The sequence below is a fragment of the Mesoplodon bidens genome, assembly GCF_964165515.1.
Source record: "Mesoplodon bidens genome assembly, chromosome: 13".
Taxonomy (NCBI): Eukaryota; Metazoa; Chordata; class Mammalia; order Artiodactyla; family Ziphiidae; genus Mesoplodon; species Mesoplodon bidens.
The window spans coordinates 17,393,794-17,417,494 of NC_138169.1; the positions used below are offsets into that span (position 1 = coordinate 17,393,794).

General features: G+C 53.3%; 1 protein-coding gene across 4 annotated transcripts; it reads left to right on the plus strand.

Moving 5' to 3' along the window:
- Positions 1–248: 248 nt before the first annotated feature.
- On the plus strand, positions 249–22,802 carry CABP1 (calcium binding protein 1; the record flags this gene model as incomplete). 4 transcript variants are annotated; one of them, XM_081252777.1, is made up of 7 exons in its annotated part: positions 249–893; positions 13,237–13,413; positions 16,295–16,325; positions 16,597–16,740; positions 18,688–18,797; positions 19,020–19,167; positions 22,565–22,802. In XM_081252777.1, 7 exons carry the CDS (start codon positions 249–251, stop codon positions 22,588–22,590), a joined length of 1,281 nt encoding a protein of 426 aa, XP_081108903.1. In that variant the 3' UTR covers positions 22,591–22,802. The 4 variants fall into 4 exon arrangements, with proteins under 4 accessions (XP_081108903.1, XP_081108904.1, XP_081108905.1 ...); XM_081252779.1 differs by lacking the exon at positions 249–893 and adding an exon at positions 8,428–8,472; XM_081252778.1 differs by lacking the exon at positions 13,237–13,413.
- Between the last annotated feature and the right edge of the window lie 899 nt (positions 22,803–23,701).

A 23,701-nucleotide genomic window follows, 5' to 3' on the forward strand; every position in this document is an offset into this window, starting at 1 on the left:
TCGCCTAGCCCCTTCTCTCGCGCTCCCGGCGCTCCCGGCTACGCACCGCAGCGTCCCCTCAGCCGCCAGGGGCCGCCGGGAAGCGGGGCTCCTCGAGCGCGGGGCGGGGCAAGGGGCGGGGCGCGGCGGTACCTGGGCCGCCGGGGAGCCGGGGGTGGGCTCTTCTGGGACAGCCGGCGGCCCCCCCAGATTCGCACCGCCAGCCGCCGGGGAGCTCGGGGCTCCAGGCGTAGAGGCTGCGCTGTCACATGGGCGGCGGCGACGGGGCCGCATTTAAGCGGCCGGGGGACGGCGCCCGCCTCCAGCGCGTCCTCGGGCTCGGCTCCCGCCGGGCGCCCCGCTCTCTGCCCGCCGGGGGCCCAGCGCCGCGCCGCACCGCGCCGCCCCCGCCGGGCCATGCGAGCGCGGGCCCCGCTGCGATGAGCTCGCACATCGCTAAAAGCGAGTCCAAGACGTCGCTGCTGAAGGCGGCGGCGAGCGGGGGCAGCCGGGCTCCCCGCCACGGCCCTGCCCGGGAGCCAGTGCTGTCCAGCCGCCGGCTGCCCGGCCCCTGCCCGGGCACGCCGCCGCCGTCCGGGGACCCCAGTTTGCGGAGGCCCCTGTGCCGGCCGGCGCCGCGAGAGGAGGGCGCGCGGGGGAGCCGGCGCGGGCTCCCCCAGGCGCACTGCAGGCCCCGGGAGGCGCCGCCGGCCGCGGCGTCCCGACCTTCGCCGCCGTCGCCGCTGCCGCCGGCCCGCGGGCGGGATGGGGAGGAACGGGGGCTGTCCCCGGCGCTCGGCCTCCGGGGCTCTCTGCGAGCCCCGGGTCGCGGGGACTCAGCTCCAGCCGCCGCGTCCGAGGCAGACCCGTTCCTCCACCAGCTGCGCCCCATGCTCAGCTCCGCCTTCGGCCAGGTAAGGGCCGCGCCTCCCGCCCGCTCCCTGGAGAGGCGCTCGGGACCCTGCCGCGGCTGCGCGCCCACAGCCCTCCTCCCGCTGCCCGCGGGTCCCCGGGTCACGCTCCTCTGGTCCTCCCGCCGCCTGGCGCCCTAGCCCGCGCGCCTCCTCCCCCGTGCCTGATTCAGCACCCTGTGAGCTGTCCACGCTTCGGGCATCTTCAGGGCGAGGTCCCACCGCCTAGCCTCCCTCCACTTGCCGGAATGGGCCAGTCCTGGACGGGAGCGACCTCCACAAACCGCCTGGAAATTTGCAGGGGTCAAGGAGGGGTGCTCCGAGCAGGTGGCACCAAACCCACTCCTCCGGCCTCTGGCCAAGACGGCCAATGAGCGACCCAAGAGAGCAATGGGCATGGAGTCTGGGGATCAAGAGTGGGGACCTCGGGGTACACAGCCTTGCTTGGGGATGAGGGACCCTAGCCATTGCCTGTGGTGGCCCCAAAGGCCTGGGAAAAGTTAGGAGAGCTAAAAATATGAGAAAAGCGAAGTGTCTGGGTAGGCATGGAGGGATGCACAGAGCTATGGCTCAAACTGGAACTTTGGGGGTATTTTAAGGAGATTGTCATCTAGGGATGCCATTAAGACGGTAGTGGGCAGTTGTCGAGTTGTGGGACATGGAATAACACTCAGAGACCCCTAGTCTGAGTTAGTGAGTACTCTAGGGTCAGAAAGGTCACTAAGGGGTCATGAATGACTCGTTTTGTTTCTTTTCTCTTAAGAGCCCCAAGCAGCTGGGCATCTGCCCTTTAAAAATGGCCCCGTGGTCATAATCCAGGTCTACAGTTAGGGGCTGTGCTGCTGGGGAGAGAGGCTCAGCAGAAAGGAACCTGTGAACTCCTGAGCAAAGCCAGGATTTCCTCTAGTTCTGAGTCCATAATTAAGTCAAACTCGTTGGCACAGCATGGACACAGTTCTGCAGCAGCCGAGGAGGGGTGTAACACAGGTCTGATCAGAGTGTCGCGTGCTGTGTGGGCGAAGGTGGGGCCTGTGCGTTTCTGTGCTAGGATGTAGCGTAAAGAAGCCGTTTCAAGCTCCTGGCTTGCCATGCTGGATCAGAACTCCAAGGAGGCCGTGCGTGTTTTGCTTCAGATCTGCACATTCCTTTTCAAAATACTACTCTGCAGTGGCTGATGCCGGTGGAGGCATGAAGGCAGCTGACACGAAGGCAGCTGCACGTAGACTCGGGTTGCACGGGGCTGCTGTGGTGGCGTGATAGGGCAGCAGTGTGGCTTTGTTCCTGCCAGGAGCCCTCGTTAGCCAAGTTACCGGGAAACGGTTCTCCAGAGTAGAGGTTTAGATGCAGAGCTGTGAAAGTTAGTGCAGTGATATGTTGAAGAGTTGACTGCAGTGGCTTCGGTATTAGGGAGGGGGTGTCAGGTGTTAGGGCAGGAGTGGTCTGGATTGCAAAAGGGATACTGTGCCGTTGAATTGGTGACAACTATTCATCCATTTATCCAATATATTTTGATCACCTACTTTGCCCAGGCATTTGCTGGGCACTATGGAGACGAAAGTGGACAGGATAGCCGGGGTTCTGGCTATTTTGGAGCTTACCATCTAGCAGTTTGGAAGGGTAGGTCATTGGCCCAGGATCACACACTTTCTGGTTATTTAGTTTGCTGGTGATCTGACTTCGTTTCTGGAAAAAGTGCCCTTTCTTTCCAGTCTTGCAGAAGTTGCCTGCCTGGGCCCTTTGTGAGCTCAGAGCATTTCAGCTCATGTGCTTTTCTTCTTCTACTTCCTCAGTCATAAAATGAAGGCTGTTTTCCAGTTCCATGTTCTGAAATGTCACCAGGGTCACCTGAGTCAGGAAGAACTGGAAGGTCCCATCAAATATTTACTACCTCCCTCTGGAAGCTCTTGTCCCTGGAGCTGCAGGCTTTCTCTTTAAAGCTGGGCACATCCCGTCTGGCCTTCCTGCTGACGGCTCCAAGGCATCTGCTCCAGCAACGGTAACAGTAACAAAACCCGGCCTGGGACTTTGTGTCAGAGTCTCCAGCCTCCTGCAAGAATTAGGCTTTCCATCCCTTCTCTTTGCATTGAGATTTCTGTCCTTAGAGACAGGGTCAGGACCAAGAGAAGGGAAATGAGATTCTGAATATAGAACCTTTCAGATAGGATCTGCTTTGGGCAAAATATAGCCCTGGGGAAGTATATTTTTCATGTCTCCCAAGTTCCTTTTTTTTGTTTTTTTTAACCTTCAGTGAATCGTTTGACCTCAGTAAGCCTATGTTTCTTTATCTGCAAAATAGGGATAATCATAGTATCTTAATGGGTTTTCGGGGGGAATTAAAGGGGATATGGAGATATGCACAGAGCTTGGCCCAGAGCAAGGGTCTATGGATGTTAGTTATTATTATTTTTGTTGTTGTTGATTAACTACCAAGGACTGTGTCAGAACTTCTTTCCATTTGTGATAGAGCCAGGGAGGGCCAGGGGCCAAAGTGACACTGAAGGTACCAAGATGGACTCCTTCATTAGGGGGAACAGGAATTAGGGTTCTTCCAGTGACCTAACAGAGCATCCTTACTGCCTGCAGGGAGATGGTGTGGTTTTGAGGCTAAGGCATGGAATGGTAGTTTAGGAGTTAGAGCTGTAGGTTCCAATCCCAGCAATGTTACTTTCTGTTGCTGGGACCTTGAGCCTGTTATTTTCTCTCTCTGGTCTGGGTTTCTTCATCCAGAAATGAGATTGACAAAAAACTACCTTGCAGAGCTCTTATGAGGGTTATACAAGATTAAGGATGTCAAATGGGCTGGCTCAAAGTGAGTGCTGGAAAAGGGCTCAGGCTTCATTAATACTATTATTAATAGAGTAATTGTCAGAACGAGGGCCTGCGTCAGGTAGTTTGAAAGCTGTCTCTGAGCCCAGTGAGGAAGGCCATTAAAAGAAGGAGCTGAGGGACTTCCCTGGTGGCGCAGTGGTTAAGAACCCGCCTGCCAATGCAGGGGACACGGGTTCGAGCCCTGGTCCAGGAGGATCCCACATGCCGCGGAGCAACTAAGCCCATGCGCCACAACTGCTGAGCCCACATGCCACAACTACTGAAGCCCGCGTGCCTAGAGCCCATGCTCCGCAACAAAGAAAGGCCACCTCAATGAGAAGCCTGCGCACCGCAACGAAGAGTAGCCCCCGCTCGCTGCACCTAGGGAAAGCCTGCGTGCAGCAGTGAAGACCCAATGCAGCCAAAATAAATAAATTAAATAAATTAAAAAAAAAACAAAAAAAGGAGCTGAATGACAAAGGACCTCCTCTAGTACCCTCTTTGTGGCCAGCTAAGGACAAGCCACCCAGCTGCCTAGAGAGAAGATGTGGTATCAAAAATTAACTCAGGACAGGCATGACTTGGGGGCAACTCTTGGCACTGGGTCTTGGAAAACTATTTTAAGAATAGTCTTTCTGTTCCTTCCCCTAAGTTTGGGAAGAAACACCTCTTGTAGACGAGGCAAAGAGGAAAAAACCCATAGCTCTGTCCCATCCTTCCCCTTTCTTTAACTATAGAGACATCTCTTCTGATTTGAGTAGGCTAGCCCAATTCCCAAACTGCTTTGTACGTAAGAGGGTCAAGGTATTTAATGCGTGAATGAATGAATCTCCAGGCTCTGCACTTCAGTTTCTTGGTTCCTATAGCTTAGATGAGGGAGAGGGACCGTACGGTTTGGATCCTAACGGATTCAAGTGCACTAGGCCTGTGTGCCTAGAATGATGGCTTGTGAATATTACTTACTCCTGCCCAGCCAAGTCACTCCCTACTGCTCTCTGAGAGGGCTGGGAGTCCCTGTGGCCTTTCTCTGGGTCCTGGGGAAGGGGAAGAGAAGGTCAGTTTGTGGTTGAGATCAATCGTAGATGATAGGTGTCAGTTCGTAGGTTTTGCAGATGCAGCATTGGCACTTTCAACCTCTGTCTAGAGCCCAGTAAACAATGGACAAAGTATCTTCTCATTATGTTATCTTCATAGCAACCTGTGAAACTTAGCATTATCTTGCCCCATTTTAGAGACGAGAAAACAGGCTCAAGAAAGGGGAAGTGGCTTGTCCAAAGGTCACAGTGTAAGTAAAAGGCAGGACTGTGATGTGGTGTGTCTGTCTCCAAACAACCTGCCAGTGCCACACCATGCTGGCCAGTGGAAAGTCACAGGAGCGTGTTTCCTATTTGTCAGAAGCATCCACAAAGCACTTCTCAGGTTACGACCCAGCTTTCCCCAAGTGTCTTAACACTGGGCTGCCATCCAAGTTCAAATGCTGGTGATAGGACTGATCAGGGCCCAGAGCCAGCCTCCCTCCTAATCAGGAATCATCAGCAATGGGTTTATCCTTCTCATCCCTCTGATCCTATTATTCCATTCCAGAACTCTAAGCATGGCTTCTGGAGGCCCAGGGGCTGCTGCCACGGTGCATAGGGGTGGGGAGGCGGGGCCGTGGGATGTGCTTCACTCCTTAGGGAAGCCCCCACCATTCAGCCCTCTGTGAAATTTTCTGCCAAAGGTCAAGCCATCTGCCTCCTCAAGATCAGTAGTGACTCCCGTCACACAGAACCACCACACACCCCATCTGTTCAACCTAAAATAGATTAAGCAAGCTCGGGGTTGGAATCCTGAATCCCTGGCTGCCCTTAAGCCTCAAGCTGGTGTCAGCACCCTCTTCGCTAAAGAAGGATGGGATTTCTTCCAAGTGCATGGACTTTTCCACAAGGGCCTGGTTTTGCTGTCTCCTGTCTCCTTGTCTCTAAGGACAGAGGCCTATCCCAAGGTCGACAGATGGGTGCTGTGCTCTGAACTGGCCTGTGGGGGGCAGGAGTCACCAGGTCTGAGCCTGTGGGTGCCCTGCTGAGTGAATGGAGGCCCTGCTGGGCCCTTTAGGACCAACGTCGCCACCGGGCAGGGGAAGGGGCACCTTCTATGTGCCTGGAACTGTGCCAAGCCCTTTGCATGTATTATCTCATTAACTCCTCCTATGAAGGAAGGGTTATTAGAGTACCCACTTTAGAAATACAGAAACTGAGGCTCAGAAAGATTAAGAAGTCCTCAAGGTCACATGGTTGGTAGGCAGGTGGGCAAGATTTGAACGCAGGTCTGTCCGACTCTGTATGCTGGGCTCTTTACCTCTAGATCAGTGGTTCTCAACACTGGCTGCAGGTTAGAATTACCTGGAGTATTAAACAACTCCAGGGGCTCACCTACACCTACTCCATCAGCATCTCTGGGGAAGGTCCCTAGTGATTCTAGTCTGCAGCCACCATTCAGAACCCCTGCTTCACACTGTGCTGACTTTTCATGTATCCACCCGTTTAGTTCATATGAATTGGATTTGTACCTGGAGCCTAACTCATCTCCCCTCTGGGGTCCGCAGTGAGACCTAGCTTTTCAAAAGAGTCTGCAGATGGTCAGTGTTCTACATTTTGTCTACAAGTCTTTCCTGATCCTTCCACACTAAGTCAGACCCCTGTCTCACATTCTTAGAGTGTTTGTGTTTCTCCTTCATAGCATTTACCTGAACTGAGATTAAGTATGTTGATAGCCCTTTAATATCTCCTGCCCGCCTGCCAGAATGTGAGCTCCCTGAAAGCAGGGACCATGTGTATCTTGTTTCCACAACTTTCCCAGAGCCAAGCACATGGGACAAATGATACTTCCTTCTTCCGCTTTAATAATTCCTTATCCAGTACCTGTCCTGTGCCACGCACTTTCCCCACACGCACCGTATCACCAGGCGAGGGAACTGAGGGCTGCCATGTGAGCACTCAGGAGCCGCGGGGCCAGGACTCAACCCCAGACCTCCAGATCCTTCCCATCCATCTGAGTCCGTTGCTCTTCCCACGACCCTGCCATCACGCTCTGTTTCGGAGGAACAGGTCTTTGAAGAAGGCATTTTTGTTGGCTCTCCCCATACCAGCTCCCCAGCAGCATCTTCACCCCCTTTCCTGCCCTTTAAGTGTCAACAGCGCACCCCCAGCCCCACCCAGGCTTCTCCTTCTGGCCTCCAGAGGCCGGAACCAGGCTGCTGAGCAACTCCCCCGACTAAAATAAACCATTGCATCGTCGTCAGCGGCACGGTCCTCAAAAGCTATCCAGGGACTTCCCTCCCCAGCTCCCTGGGAGCTGGCCTGTGGCACCTTCTGGGCAGCGTCCCCATCCATCTCCCCCTAACGGGAGCTCTGACCAGCCACCCAAAACTGTACAAAAATTCCTGCGAGAGGAGCCCCTCTGGACTGAAACTCTCAGCCGTGCGTGTAAATGGTTTTGCTTCAGGGCCTGGGAAAAGCTCGGCTTCCCAGCCTATCTCTGGTGCCCCCTGCTGGGAAAAGCCGGGTGCAGGGAAACGGGGACACTTCCTCTCCTGGGTCATCTGGCTGGGGCTGTAGGTCACAGAGGTGACATCTGAGGCTTGAGATGAATTCACATCAAAGCTGGAAGCTGGAGGGACGAGGACGTGCCAGTTACCTAAAAAGTTTCATTCATGGGACCTTGAAGACGGCTTTGTAAAGGGCGGCCTCTCTGCACCCCGAAGGAAACCGGTGAAAGATCCTCTATGGGGATCAGGCAGAGGATTAGGAGGTCTGTCGCCCTCGCTCGCTCACGGCCGCCCACCGTGCCAGCACTGCCTCCATCAGGACCCCCTCAGGGCCGGCTCTTGATTTCCCTTGGGTTGGAGAGAGCGCGCACAGTGAAGGGAGCCGAAGGAGCTGCGTCGGCTCAGCTGTGCTTCCAGCCCTGGAGCCTCATCCCGTTTCGGTGAGGAGGCAAGTGTGAAAAATGGAGCGTGATGGAGACTCGTCACAAGATCTCCCAGGGCCTCGCTGGAGCTGCCTGCTCTCAATCCAGCTGTCATGGCAGCGGTGATTGAGATGCGAGTTTGTCCCTGAGCACCTCTCTGTGTGTGTGTGTGTGTGTGTGTGTGTGTGTGTGAGAGAGAGAGAATGCACACATAAGGTTGGAAGCTGGGAGGCACCCTGGCTTTGGGGGCCCAAACTAGCCTGCTTCCCCTTCTGGGTCTGCTGGCCTAATTCCCAGCTGCAGCTGCCATTCTGGGCTCCCCTCCCCGAGGAAATCTCCCTGCAGATTTGACAGCCAGAGAGGAGGGGCCGAGGGAAGGGGAATGGACCGGGGAGAGGACTCAGCTGTAATCTGATGTAGATGATCCGGCAGCCTTCTCCAGCTAGGCTGCCCTTTGCCATCAGCTCTCCGGGCAATTTCCTCTATGCCTGCACTCTCCCCTCCTGCCTTCATCTCCTTAAGAAAGTGTCCAGAAAGTTAAACCCACACACATGAACACACACACAATCTACCAAAAAAAAAAAAAAAAATCTGGGAACAGGAGCAGGCAGACAAGTGAGAGAGCACGCGCGCAAGAGAGAGGACTCAGATCGGTCTTGGAGGAAGAACGGCGCAGGCAGAGGGAGGCTAGGGTTGGTGGGGACCCAGACTAAGGTCTCTTAGCCCCCAGGAGCCTCCTTCATGGACCCGGGGGTCCTGAGAGGGGCTGCCTCAGCTTAGGATGGGCAACTGTGTCAAGTCTCCACTGAGAAATCTCTCAAGGAAGGTATGTTTCTGGAGTTCCTAAGACTTGGGGCGGGGGATTGGGGCATCTTGCCCTCTGCCCCAGAAGTTGGGGGCAGAGAGGGTGGGCATCTGAAGCTTGCTACCCTTCCCATGGGTTCTGTCTAGAGCTGCTTCCCTGTTTCTCCCTCCAGATTCCCTCCTATCACATTTTTCTGTGTCCCAGGCTCTGAGCTGAAGTTGGGACTTAAAGCTGCATGGGGCGCTGTGTTTGGGAATTTGTGCAAGATTTAGGAAAAAAACCACGTAGCTCCATGAAAAGCGTGGATCTTTAGGATGTGAGTGGACAGACCCCCTTGGAGCCAACAGGATCAGAAGAGGGTTGAGCTGGGCTTTGACCCTGCTGCTGCTGGTTCCTTCCCGGCAGTAGGATGGGGGCTCATTCAGCTCCTTTGAGGGTCTCTGAGCCTCTCTGGTGGTCTCTAAGCCTTCAGAGTTGTGGGTTTTGAAGTAGATCGCCTTGTTCCTGAGAGGAACCAAGCCAGGTGTCCCCTTCCACCCTTGATAATTCTTGAGTCAGGTCAGAGACTCACAGCTAGGACCAGACTGGTTTGGGGCCCCAGGGTTGTTTCCGTCGAGAAACAGAGTGTACAGCAAAGGCATCTGTAAGTTGCTTTCTGTAGTGGATGTATTGCTTATACACCATGATAATATCCTTTTGCAAGAATCCTTTTTGGAAAGCACATAATCACCTCCAAAGCATCTTTCCTGCAAACGTGGGCTTACATCTGTAGGGTCTTGCTTTAAGTGGGCTCTGCCTGTATTTCTAGCCCCCTGTAGTCAGGCCATAGAAGAAACTCATAGATATTACTTAAAGGAAGAAGTAATGTGAGGGATGTTTTCCTCCAAATTATTTTATTTACCAGACGAGGAACTTGATTGCCACTCAGGGTAAGTAACTTACCCAAGGTCTCAGGTTAGCTAATGGTTCCTCTACCCCCAGCCCCATTCTACCTCCTCTGTTAGTTTGACAGCCTCTCAATTTAGGACATTTCAGCCTTTTCTGCTCATCATCTTCCTCACTTAGCTAAGCTGCTCACATCAAATTCCTTTTAATCTTCACTGTTCCTTGGATCCTTCTGAGGGTTGACTGTTTCTTCTGTGCACACACCCCCCAATCATCTGTCATCTTAAAGGAGAGTCTTTTGCATCAGAGGTGGCCTCCACACTGTTGCAGAGAAGCAGAAACGGATCTGAATTAGTTTAGAGGACCACAGGGCAAAGGCCCTTTCCCTGGGTTCTGTCCAGAGTTTAAAGAGGTGAACTCAAGAACAGGTATTGTCCGTCTGTCCTACCCAACCCATCTTCCCTTATACAGCAGAGTGCTTAAGAGTCAGACTTCTCAGGTCTCCTCTTTCTAGCCATGTGACCTTGGATAAGTTACTTGACCCGTCTGGGTCTCAGTTCCTTTGTCCATCAAGTGGAAATACTAACATCTACCTCCAAAGGTGATTTTGGGGGCTAAAGGAAGAGCTGGGAACGCTGCCTGGAATACAGTACTCAGTAAATGTTAGCTAGTGTTATTAGCATCATAATCATAATTTTTCCACTCTGGGTTTTCTGAGAAGGGGGATGGAAATAAAAAGGGAAATAGGAGAGGTTTTGCATCCATGGAGTAGGGCTAAAGATCATAAAACGTATTGCATTCAGTTTCATGTTTTTTTGTAATAGTAATCATTGCTTCTTCCTGAATATCTGCAAGACCTCCAACACCTGTTATCTCATTTGCTCTTTTCCACCAAGTAGTTCTCTTGGCTATTTTCTAGAGAAAGGAGCTGGACTCAGAGATAAGAGCGTTCCTACGATCCCACAGCCAACCAGAAGCAGAGCTGAGATGTAAACCCTGGTCTGTGTAAATCCAGAGCTGGTATTTTTTGTTTTTTGGGGTTTCTTTTTTGAATTTTATTTATTTATTTTTTTATACAGCAGGTTCTTATTAGTTATCTATTTTATACATATTAGTATACATATGTCAATCCCAATCTGGTATTTTGTTTTTATTTTTGCCTCTGTGAGAGGCTGCCTCTCTCTTTTTCCTGCTGTCAGAGATGTTATTCATAGATTCACGAACCTGACCTTACAGGTCATCTTAGTCCAAATTCCCACTCACTGGGCAGTGCTCTCGTCCACCTCACCAAGTGCTTCCTCAGTCAACTTCTCCTTGAATACCTTCAGTGAGAGGGAGCACGTGCTTGGCGAGCTTGTACTGTTAGAGAGCTGTTAGGTCATGAGTCGTGCCAGCCCCTTCTGTTGCCCTGCCACACTCAGGAGACGTCCCCTCGGTGCCAGGAAACATTGTCAGCCTGTGGGCCGCTGCCCACTTGGCTTCCTAAGTAGTAGCTGGGAATTGGTAATGGAAGGAGGAGGCCTCCTGCAGGCTCTGAGCAGGGCAGGACTGGGCTGTCAGGTACCATCACTGGCCAGGGAAGAACAGAAGCGTCCTGGGGCAACTTGGTGCCAGGCAGGGTTAAGATCAAGAGACGCAGTGGAAATTTCCCAGCCATCACTGGTTCCTCCTTCGTGGGAGCAAATGTTTCTCTGTCCTTCTCACTTCTTTCCTGATTGGCAAATATTCTCCCACTTCTTTTGCAGCCAGAAGTAAATGCCTTCTGGCATCCAGCATCTCTTAAGTCGCATCATCATCATCATTGTCATCATCGTTGTCATCATCGTTGTCATCACCATGGCAACTCTACACAGTCAGCTCTTACGATGCTCTAGGCACCATGCAATAGCCCATTTACCTCTCACCGAATCCTCTGAGTTGCCCTGATCATACCCATTGGACAGAGAAGGAAACCAGAGCCCAGAGAGGTCAAGTGACCTGCCGAAGGTCACATAGCAAGCAAGCGGCAAGCCAGAATTTGTCCCCAAGACTGTTTGAGTCCAAAGCCAGTTATACTCAAGCTCCTCTCGGAATTCTGTGCTGCCTGCTGCCTGCTTCTGGGCGTGCTCATCCAAGCCAACTGAGTGAGACTCAGCCACAAATGAAAAGGCTGATTCTCTACAAACATCTCCTGAGATTGTTTCCTGGGGTTAAGCCATGGTCGGCTCCTGGGCTCCCTCTGTCAGGAAGGTCTCTCTGGTCCTGCCCTGGCTCTAGCCAGGTCCCCGAAGCCTATGTGAGTGTGGCCGAGGCTCTGAACCTCTCCTGGTCATCAAACCAGAATGGACCCTGGTCATGTCTGACACCCCTCAAGTTCTAAGATTACCTAGGGTGACCCTTTTTTGCACTCACTGGACTCAGGCCTTGGACTGAGGTCCTGCACCTCAGGTCTGAGTTGCTGCTTTCCCTTTGAGGGGCCAGAATATTGCTCCTTCATCTCTAGTCCTGGAAGAGGCTTAGGAAGTTGGAAGAGAGTCTAGACTATAGCTCCACAGTGTGGGGCTCCGGGGAGGAGGACCACGAGGACAGGGTGAGATGGGGGAGGTTGCCCTGCTTGTCCGCCTAGGAGGACAGGCTACCTGTTAGGTCGTGGGACCTTCTTCTGGACGTGGCCTTCCTTGAGCTGGAGGAAACTGTTAGAAAGCAGGTGCAGCAGGATGGACGGGCAGGGCATGCAGCTCTGGTGTTCTTGGACAAAGACAGCCCTCTAAGTTTCCACCACTCTCTCTTTCCTTGGAAGGTTTGGCTCCAAATCCCCACGCCGGCGGGGAGGCATCAAGCTCAGGGCCGAAGGCAGACTGCCCTGACCTGGATTCTGGGGGGGATGCTGGGCATCCTGGCCGGGATGCTGGGGTGGAAGAGAATACTGTGTCTGGATGCCGCTGTTGCCCTAAGGGGACGGTCTGTGGGCAGTGTTGACTTTTTATAGCTGCATGGGAAACATCAGGGAAGAGGGTGGGCTGGCCGTGGCCTGGGAGCACAGCTATATTCGGCCAGCAGAGAGGGCCCCTGCCTCAGCCTCTAGAGGCCCTGCAGACTGGGCTGGGCAGGGAGCCAGTGAAGGCGGGAGGGACGAGGAGAATTGCTGGTGGTAGAGAGCGTCTAGTCTCGAGGCCACACACTAGGTGGAATCTGACCCATAGATGTGCTTTCTTTAGCCCACCTGGTGCTTTAAATCAGAAGATCTGGCAACACAGGGCTGGAGTTACGTAATGTTGTCCCTTCAAAGGGGACACACAGCATCCATTTTGCCCCAGGCCCTGCCTCTGACACCTGCCTGCTTCATTTCTGTTCACTGTGGCACCTGTGTCTGCAACCTCCTGTCTTGCAGACTAGCTGAGCCTGCTCTTTGTGTCACCAGTTCTGATGGTCCTCACTGCCTTCCAGTGGGTTCCAGTGGGGGTAGGGTCAGAGGTCAGTCTGACCGGGGAGCTTAGCCCCGGGAATTGCGCTGGGACATTGGGAGCATCTTGGGAAAGGACATTATTCCCTGAATGAACAGAAGCCTCCCTCTGCCTGCTTCTCTCTCTGAGCTTCTGCATGCACACAAGTGTGTGGTTCTGTGCACGTGTGTGTGTATGTGTGTTTGTGTCTGCACTTGGGCCACACAGAGGGTATCAGACCCACCTCTCCCTGGAGCATCCATTTTGGCCGAGGATCGGGGACTCCACCTGTTGGACCAGTTTGATGCCTGCCCCAGAGCATCCTGAGGGCTCTCTGCACCCTGCTGTTTGCCTCGCAAGGTCTGCTCTTGAGAAGGGCCCCTTCTAGGACCAGGAGCCAGGCTGGGGCCAGGAGGACCAGCTGGGCAGGGAGGTGATGCCCTGCCTTTCTTTTGTATTTGCTTGGTGCTGGCTGAAGATGCGCCAGGAGGAGACCAGCTATACGGTGGTGCAGACGAGTGAGGAAGGGCTGGCGGCCAGCGGCGAGCTCCCCGGACCGCTCCTGATGCTGGCCCAGAACTGCGCCGTCATGCACAACCTGCTGGGCCCGGCCTGCATTTTCCTGCGTAAGGGCTTCGCGGAGAACAGGCAGCCTGTACGTAAGTTGGCCCCGGTGGAGCCGCGCTCGACTTGGCTTCACAGGGCGTGAGGAAGGAGGTGCTGGGAAGAAGAGGGGGCTCTGTACTCAGCAGTGCGCGTCCCCCAACGGATACACCTCAAACCCGCCACTTGTGAATCTGACCCCCAAAGTTTCCCACTGATGGCTGCAAAGCCCTGGTGAGTCCACATCCACCAGCAAGAAATAATAGCAGCTAATATTGCTTGGAGTTTTTGGGTTTTTTTGAGCACTTACTATGTGCCAGGCACTGTGCTAAGTGCGTTGGCTCATCACCTCCCCTAAGCCTCAGAGCAACCCCAAGAGGTAGGTACTATTATCCTCCCCATTTTACAGATGAGGAAACTGAGTTGGAGAGGTAACATGCTCAAGGTAACATCTGGTGGGTGATAGAGGTGGGATTCAGATTCAGGGATACTGACTCAAAGACCTCCTGTGCTCTGAACAACAGTACTGAATATGCAGCACCATCCAGTAGAACTTACTGTGGAAACACTGCCCAATCTGCGCTGCCCTCCCTCTACAGTAGCCACTAGCCACATGTGGCCACCGAGCCCTTGAAATGTGGCTAGTGCAACTGAGGAAGTGAATTATTAATTTTCTTTGATTCCAATTCCAACTTAAATAGTCACATGTGGCCACTGCTTTGGATGGCCTCCCATGCGTATCTGAACAGTCACAGAGAGGAGGGTATTAACAGTGATGTTATAGATTCAAACATCAGTAGGTTTAAATGCCACCTGTTAAACACTTTACACATCTTGCCTCACAGATGCTTACAAAGGCCGTGTAAGGTGAGTACTGGTATTAACCCATTTTACAGATGAGGAGACTGTGGCGCACACAGTTGAAGGAACCTGCCTAAGGTCCTACATCTAGGAAGCAGCAGATCTGGGCTTTGCCCTTGAGTCCGTCTGACTCTAGAGGCCAGGCTCGTCCCCCGACTGCTTAAGTTGAGGAGTGAGGGGTGTGGTGGGCTCCATTCCCACCTGACCCCCCAAATCAGTGCTCATGGTTTCTCTGCCCCATCGGTGGGCATCCCCGGCTCTACTACACATCCTCCCGCTGCTCTGCCCTGAGGAGTGTATGATTCAGGGACCAGCCAGCAGGACTCAGTTGGACCAGCTCCGGCCACGGGCACACTGCCAAGGGGGTACCCAGCTTTTTTGTTCCCTGGCTCTGGGTTTATAAGAAGTAGGGTGGGGGCTGCAGAGCTGGGTCCTGGAGATGTGAGAGGCTACTTGAGGCCTGCAGGGTGGGAAGGGTTGTGTCACTTGTCCCAGTGAGCATACTCTGCACGTGTGAATGCACGCATATAGTCGCTGACACTTTCACTTACTGGGGGTACCGGGCATTGTAAAAGACATTCTTTTTGGTCACCCAAGATCCCAGTCTGACTCGGAGCAGCTAGTGGGTGATAGAGGTAGGATTAGGTAGGTATTACAGGGCGTGACAACCCCTCCCTGTGCACAGTGACAGGTTTTTAAAGTGGAAGTCCTCACAGTCATTTCAAAGAAACAGACACCTTGAGGTGAGTCCTACCTTCAGCTAAAAATGCCGCTAGCAGGACCTGGTAGCCTGCAGCCTACTCGTTCCAGGCTCACGTACGCTGTCAGCACTGTCCTACCACGCACGTACGGCCACTTCTGAGAGCCGGGTCCTTCCTGCGCAGCTGGTGGTCCCACAAAATGTTGCTCAGCAGCCCCTTTCTAGAAGATTCTCAGATTTTCCAGCACTGGGGTCCCTTGCCCTGGGGCCAGTTTGGAGCAGGTGGGCAGCAGCCTCTCACCCGCCCTGGCCCTATTGGCTAGAGCAGCCTGTGTGCACAGCTGAGATGCCTCACGCTCGCTGTGGCCCGCTCGCTGTGGCACACCCGTGTGTCTGTGTTTGCGATCGGTGTGCCCACACCTGGTGTGCACTTCCTCAGGGCGGACACACCCTGCCCCGTGTTCTCCCTGCCCAAAGGCAGAGAGCTGTGACATATGGAGAGGATGAGCCCCGTGGACCAGTTTTGAAGCCTGCTAAGCATGTCCATCTGGGCACCGCATCCATTTCATGCCGGTCTGTCTCCCTCCTGGGCAGGCCTGGGGCGACTGACGCCTCACCAGCCGGAGCCTGCCCCCCTGCTTCCTCTGGGCCTGCTCTTTGGAGACTTCTCTGCCATCTGTTCAGATGCCTCGTCCCAGGGCTTCCTTGACTCCCCAAGGAGACCTGGACACTGTTTGAGGCCGCAGACGTGCGCTTTGGACCCTGGCAGCCGCCAGAGGCACTGGCAGCCCCCAGGGTCCTATGCTGTGTCCTGTGACAGGGCGAGGTATAGGATGGGGGTCCAACTGGAGAAGGTGGGGCGGTGCCCAGGAAGCAGGGCACAGCCTCATCCTGCCTCCGCTCCCTCAGCTCTTCCTCCGCCTCCTGTTCCTCCCTCTTGGGTGCCTGTCTGGGCCCCCACTTCCCCCCCAGCCCCTCGCTTCTCCCATTGCTTTGCAGGCCTCTTCTCCACTGCTCTTCCTGGTTTCTTTGGGTAGAGCCCTCTTCTTTCTGTTGTGACCTCCCGCTAACCCCGCTTTATTTACAGGTTTTGGCCTCCAGACCAGCCCTGTTCGCTGACACATTCTTGTGTCTGGAATAAGGGGCTGGGGGCCCAGAGGTTCTGTACCCAGGCTGGAGAGGGCATCTCCCATGTCTGTGGGACAGGTGGGGCTGCATCCTTTCCCCTCCAGGCCCTGGTCCAGGCACGCCTCCGCTGCTGCCCCATCACCTCCCGCCCAGTGCCTGCTGCCACTGGGACGGCCCTCAGCTGGGCACTGTATGACTTCTGGGCCCCTTGCAGCTGCTAATAGGACATGTTCTTTTGTTTCAGGACAGGTCACTGCGGCCAGAGGAGATTGAAGGTAAGAACTGGCCCCTTAGGGGAGAGGGTTGCTCAACCATCCAGAAAGATAAGGAGAGGGAGGTGGGTGGGAAGAGAGGCAGAGGTATCTCGGCCTCCTGCAAACGGGGCCTGGTGCAGAGCCAGGCATCCTCTGTGGAGCCAGGCGTTGGAGGAATGCAAGAGTCAGCAGGCCCTCGGGCTGCCTCTGCCCCAGAGACTCTGCAGGTCATCCCCTCACCCCCCCACCCCAGTCCACAACCAACCCTCCCCCACTTCCTTTGCTTCCCCAGAGCTCCGCGAGGCCTTCAGAGAGTTTGACAAAGACAAGGACGGCTACATCAACTGCAGGGACCTGGGCAACTGCATGCGCACCATGGGCTACATGCCCACCGAGATGGAGCTTATCGAGCTGTCTCAGCAGATCAACATGAACCGTGAGTTCCTCCAGCGGGTACCTCCTTCCCTCCCCAGCCTCGCCCTTGCTGTCCTCCTCCTGGGTTCAAGTTCTCGGCCCACCTCTTCCCAGCTCTGTGACCTGGGGCAAACTACTCTCTCTGTGCCTCTGTTTGCTCACCTGTAAAATGAGGGGTGGAATAGAGCACAGGAAGTCAGTTGGGGGCACGTTTATTTCTTTATTATTTTTTCGTGGTTTATTCATTTATTTTTTATTTTTATTTTTGGTAACAGCTTTACTGAGATATAATTCATAAACCATACAATTGACTCACTTAAAGCATGCACTTCAGTGGCTTCTAGTGTATTTAAAGTTGTGCAGCCATCACCACAATCAATTTCAGAATATTTTCATGGCCCCCAAAAGAAACCCTGTATCACTTTGCCATTACCCCCAAGTCCCTCCCCAGCCCTAGGCAACCACTAATCTACTTTCTGTCTAAGCAGGTTTGCCTATTCTGGAAGTTTCTCTTTTTTTTTGCCGTACGAGGGCCTCTCACTGTTGTGGCCTCTCCCATTGCGGAGCACAGGCTCCGGACGCGCAGGCCCAGCGGCCATGGCTCACGGGCCCAGCTGCTCCGCGGCATGTGGGATCCTCCCGGACCGGGGCACGAACCCGTGTCCCCTGCATTGGCAGGCAGACTTTCAACCACTGCGCCACCAGGGAAGCCCTGGAAATTTCTTTTTTATTTTTATTGAAGTATTCTTGATTTACAATATTATATTAGTTTCAGGTGTACAACACAGTGATTCAAAAATTTTTATATATTTTACTCTATTTAAAGTTATTACAAAATATTGGCCCTATTCCCTGTGCTGTATACTCTATTCTTGTAGCTTATTTATTTTATACATAGTAGTTGGCATCCCTTAATCCCCCGTCCCTATCTCACCCCTCCTCCCACTTCCCTCTCCCCACTGGTGACCACTAGTTTGTTTCTGTATCTGAGAGTCTGTTTTTCTTTTTTGGACGTATTTAAAACAGCCAAATACCTGGCACACAGTAAGAGGTGAACAGAGGATGCCATTATTATGTTTTTCTCTGTCTTCATTTTCATTCTCCCAGGAGCAGACCGGGAGATAGGGCTTTGAGTGCGGTAGTTTACTCCGTAGGGGCAGGACGGCATCGGTAGGGGGTAGGGAGATGAGAGGGCGGAAACAGGAGCCAAGGCACGAGGCACTGGAGCAGCTGCCACTGCGGGTGATGGAGTCTAGTTCTGCCGGGAGCTCGGGAAGCTGGTGTAGCAGGCCCACCTCGGAGTTGTCCCCAGCCCTTACCTCTCGGGCTGGGTATTTATCCCCCAAACTCAGTCACTGGCTGAAAGTGCTGTGAGCAGGCCCCAGGGGGCAGGTCCCCTGTATTTCTCCCCACTGAGGGCCACTTGGAAGGTGAGTTCTATTTGCACAACGAGGGAAAGGCGGGGGCAGGTGGGCCAGGTGCCCACGGCTTCTGCTTCTCTCTCTGCTTTTCTGCATGTGTGTCTCTGTCTCTCCTTCTCTGAAATTCTTTGCCTGTCTCTTTCTCCCCTCCGTATCTACCCCTGTCAACTTCCTGACTTGTTCCTTTAGTCAAACTCCAGCCACTCGCCTGAGCCATTCTGTGACAACCCCCCATCCATGGTCACCTCTGTGTCCTCATTTGGCCTTTGCTTATACCCTGGGCCTGGAGCTGGGCAGGTCAAGGAGGGTTGGCAGTTCCCTCGGTTGCCTAGTTGGAGATGGGCAGTGGTTAAATTTTAATTTTTTTAAATCTATATGTATTTATTTATTGGCTGCGCCACGTGGCATGCGGGATCTTAGTTCCCCGACCAGGGATCGAACCCGTGCCCCCTGCAGTGGAAGTGCAGAGTCTTAACCACTCGACTGCCAGGGAAGTCCCAGATGGGCAGGGGTTAGATGGATGATCCAGTCTGTTCCTCTGTCCCCAGTGGGTGGCCATGTGGATTTTGATGACTTTGTGGAGCTAATGGGACCTAAACTCCTGGCGGAGACAGCAGATATGATTGGAGTAAAGGAACTGCGAGATGCCTTCCGAGAGGTGAGTGATGGGCAGTGGACAGGCAGCGGTGGGGAGCTTGTTAGAATTCCAACCCGGGACGGAAACGTGAGCTCTGGATCCCAGACCAGGGGAAGGAGCTTGGACAGAGAAGGGATCCGGGGAAGGCGGGACAGTGGTGCTGGAGAAGGGGCTCAACCTCGGGATCTGCTTCCAACAGTCTTCATGTTGTAGCTACTCCTCCCTCCTTCCTGCCCTCTCTAGTTTGACACCAATGGTGATGGGGAGATAAGTACCAGTGAGTTACGAGAGGCCATGAGGAAACTCCTGGGTCATCAGGTGGGACACCGAGACATAGAGGAAATTATCCGAGATGTGGACCTCAATGGGGATGGACGAGTGGACTTTGAAGGTAGGTGGAAGTGGTTTTGAGAATGGAAGAGAAACCAGGGTAGTAGTGGGCATCCATAGAGCCCTCCACGTGTGTATCCATGATGCAATCATCAATGCACTCCAACTTTCCATCCCCCTACCCTTCCATCCTGCCACCCCTCTAATCTGCCTTCCATCCCTACACCCATCCAACCATCTGTCCATCTTTCCATATCTATCTTTCCATCTTTTCATCCATCTATCTCTTTATCTGTCCAGGTGCCTATTTACCCACTCACCCATGTGTTAACAGTTATCCATAGAACCATTTATCTATGGCCTTACCTATCCATCCATGCACCTATTCATTCTTCTCTACATTCACCCATGCATTCATCCATGCATCCATCTACCCATGTACCTCTCTCCATCTATCCATGCATCTCTACTTCTCAACATTCATTCATACATTTGTATATCTCTACTCATCTGCCTATATTTCTACCCATACTTCCAATGATCTGTCCATCAGTCTGTACAGTCATTTTCCCATCTCTATCCATGTACTCATTCATCCATCCATCCCTGTGTCCATCTGCCCCCATCCATCTCTCTCCATCTATCTGTCCACCTACTCCTGCATCCATCCATGTAGGTATTTTCTGAATACCACATTCCTCAACCTGACACTCAGGCCCCCTAAAATCTCTTCACGGCTCACCTCTCTGGCCACAGCTCCTACCATTCCTTCACTCACACTCCACCTTAAAGCCACAGGTGGTCCATGAACCTCCTAAGCTGTCATTTGAATATGTTGTTCTTTTTGTCAGGATGCCTTTTGTCCTATTCTTCGCTGGTCCTAAATTCTATTCATCCTTCAAGACCCAGCAGTGGGGCCACTCCCTCAAACACTGCTTTCCTCATTCCCCAGATTGAACTTCCTCTTTTCTGGGCTTTCACAACACCTCAGGCTCACCCTCATTCTTCACACTGGCCCCTAAATGCTAGTTATATCTCTGCTTGACTCTGAACTTTTGGAGAGGAGGAACTCCGCTTTCTTTATCTCTGTCATTCCCACAGAACTCAGTACCGGACACGTAATGAATGCTCAGTAAAAGTGTTTTTAAAATAACCAATAATAATCATAATAGTGATCATTTATAACTGTACACTTATTGTATACCAGTCACTGTACTAAGTAGCTTTACACATATTATCTCATTTAATTTTCATGATGACTCTAAGGACTGCACATTATTACCTCATGTTATAGATGAGGAAACTGAGGCTCAGAGAAGTAATATAACTTGCTAACTGGTAAGAGGCAGAGCTGGGTCATAAACTCAGGCCTGGAATCTCAACCACTACATACATTACACTGTACATGACACCGTCCGAGGCACCATGGGATACAGGAAAAACAACAAACAAACAGCAAAACATTGATTCTGCACTCCAGGAACGTGCATTCTGAGCAGAAAGGCAAGATAAACACGAGCAAGACTGTGAATATGTCCAGAACACAAAGGCTGGGAGGCCTTTTCTGGGGAGTAGCTGGTCTTCAAGGTCAAAGAGAGTGTGGCAATGGAGAGAAGGCTTTGCTACCACGAGAGCTGAACATTTCAGGTCACCCCATGTCCAGGTAGTGACTCCTACAGATGCTGGCTCTTCCCTGAAAGCCCAGCATCCCCCATTCATTCTATCAGCGTGTGTTGTACACCTAGTGTGTGCCGAGACCTGATCCCTGCCTTGAGGAGCCCAAGACCAGCAAGGAAAGCCGAAGCCAGCAGTATAGTCCATGCTGTTTGGGGGAAGTACAGTAGGCTGTGGGGCACAGTGGTGGCACCTTTGCCAAGCTGGGAGGGGGGATTAGGGAAGACTTCCTGGAGGAGGCTATAAGTAAGTAGAGCCCTAAGAGATGAGTAGGAGCCAGCAGGTGAAAAAGAAGGAAGAGATATTTACCCAAAGGAATTGAAAACTTATATCTACACAGAAAACTGCAAACGGATTTGTTGTTTATAGTAGCTTTACTCATAATTGCCAAAACTTGGAAGCAACCAAGACGTCCTTCAGTGGGTGAATGGATAAATTAACTATGGTATATCCAGACAATGGAATATTACTCAGCGTTGAAAAGAAATGAGCTATAGGGGCTTCCCTGGTGGCGCAGTGGTTGAGAGTCCGCCTGCCGATGCAGGGGACACGGGTTCGTGCCCCGGTCCGGGAAGATCCCACATGCCGCGGAGCCGCTGGGCCCGGGAGCCATGGCCGCTGGGCCTGCGCGTCCAGAGCCTGTGCTCCGCAGCGGGAGAGGCCACAACAGTGAGAGGCCCATGTACCTCAAAAAAAAAAAAAAAAAGAGCTCTCAAGTGATAAAAAGACATGGAAGAACCTTAAATGCGTAGTAAGTGAAAGCAGCCAGTCTGAAAAGGCTACATACTTTGTGATTCCAACGATATGACATTCTGAAAAAGACAAAACTGTGGAGACGGTGAAAAGATCAGTGGTTGCCAGGGGTTGTGAGGAGAGGGAGGGATGAAGACAGGGAACACAGAGAATTTTTAGGGCAATAAAACTATTCTGTATGATAGTACAATAGGGATACATGTCATTATACATTCGTCCAAACCCACAGAATGTCCAATACGGAGGATGAATCCTAATGTAACCGTGGACTTGGGGTGATAATGACGTGTCAGCGTAGCTTTATTGACTGTAACCAACGTCCTGCTCTGCTGGAGGATGTTGACGATGGAGGAGACCGTGCGTGTGTATGGCAGGCAGGGAGCGTATGGGAAATCTGTACCTTCTGCTCGATTTTGCTGTGAACCTAAAACTGGTCTAAAAAATGAAGTCTAGTTAAAAGAGAAGGGAGCAGGGATAGGCTGCAGGAAAGCTGAGAGGTGAACAGGAGGGGCGTGTGTTGGTTGCCCCTGAGGCGCTGACAGGGAGCTCTGTGGAGTCAGAGCTTAGTGGCTGGAGGTGAGTGGTGACAGGTGAGGCTGGAGATGTCAGCTGGGGCCAGAACAGGGAGGCCCTGGGGTCGTGTCAGGATCCAGCACGTTATCCAGTGGGGACCATGAGAGGTTTAAGAGGGGTCAGATACGCAGATAGAAAGCTCCTGCTAGCTGCTGTGTAGAAGGTGGATTGGAGGATGCTGGATGGGGGAAATTCTCTGGCCGTCCAGTGGTTAGGATTCCGCGCTCCCACTGCAGGGGGCGCGGTTGGATCCCTGGTGGGGGAACTAAGATCCCGCATGCCGTGTGGCGCGGGCAAAAAAAAAAAAAAAGAAGATCCTGGGTGGACGGTGGGGACCAGCATCAGTCAGGGGCCGCGGCAACAGACACGGGGCCACCGATCCGAGGGCGGTTTGGAGGCAGCGTCCTGGGCCCTGACTGCTGCTTTCTCCCCACCCCCTCCTGTGCACCCCACCGCAGAGTTTGTCCGGATGATGTCCCGCTGAGGCCGCCAGGGCCCCTCCAGGACTGCCAAGCTCCACGGGCGGGGAGAGGAGGAGCCGGAGCTCGCCTCATCCCGCCGCCGCCGCCGCCGCCGCCGCCGCCCAGAGCCCGGGACGTACTGGCGGATGGGGCCTGCCTGCACCCCGGGGAGGTGCCCACCCCGGACCCCCGCCCCTCCGCACTGTGAAAGACTCACGACTCCTGCAACTGGAAAGGGGGGCGCCCGCCGAGGAGGAGGCCACCGCGCCAGGCCGGCGGAAGTCAGGCCGGGCGCCGAGTGCCATAGACCCAGCCGCTGCTGGCTGGGGGCGCCCCACACAGCATGTCTGCCCCCCGGGGCAGAGCCTCTCGCCGCCCTCCTTAACTCTGTGCCCGTCCCCCCTCGCCTCAGCCCTGTTATCTCAGAACCAATAAAAATATTTCCAAGAGAAAGGCAGCCGTGGGGGGATCTCTGCTTCTCCAGCCTGGTTAGATGGCACACGCGTTTCCTGAGTACCAGCTGCGTGCCCAGAACTGGGTGAATCTCCCTGCCCTCGATGTGTACTGAGTTCCCATTAGGCACCCAGCCTCTTCCACCTTTAACTGAAAGGGAGACTGGGGCATATAGTGATGTAGCTGGATTTGCTGCTACACCAAACAAGGTCAAGTTCTATACGGAAAGGAGACTGGATATTGGTTGCGTAAGCATCTAGCAGGGTCTGCCTCACTTCCTGCCTCCCTGGAGCTTTCACACTGGTCGAGATAATCACATCCATATGTGATTACAAACTGTGATCCTGCTTTTAAGGAAAAATGCAGGGACCTTTGGTGGGGTAGGATAAGGAGGCCTGGACTACTCTCTGGGGAGATCAGGAGAGGCTTTCCTGAGGAAGTGATAACAAGGTTTTTGCCCTGGAGGAAATCCCAGTGTGTGTGAGGACACGAATGTATTAGAATGGAATCAGCTGCCAGACACTCTGCCGAGTGAGAAGCAGGATGGTATACTGGTTAGGTCCTGGATTTACTTGCTGTGTGACTTTGGGCCAGTCACGTCTCCTCTCTGAGCCTCAGTTTCCTCATGTGCAATAAGGGGATAATAAAGTCCACAGTAAATGATCTCAGGGTATTGCATTG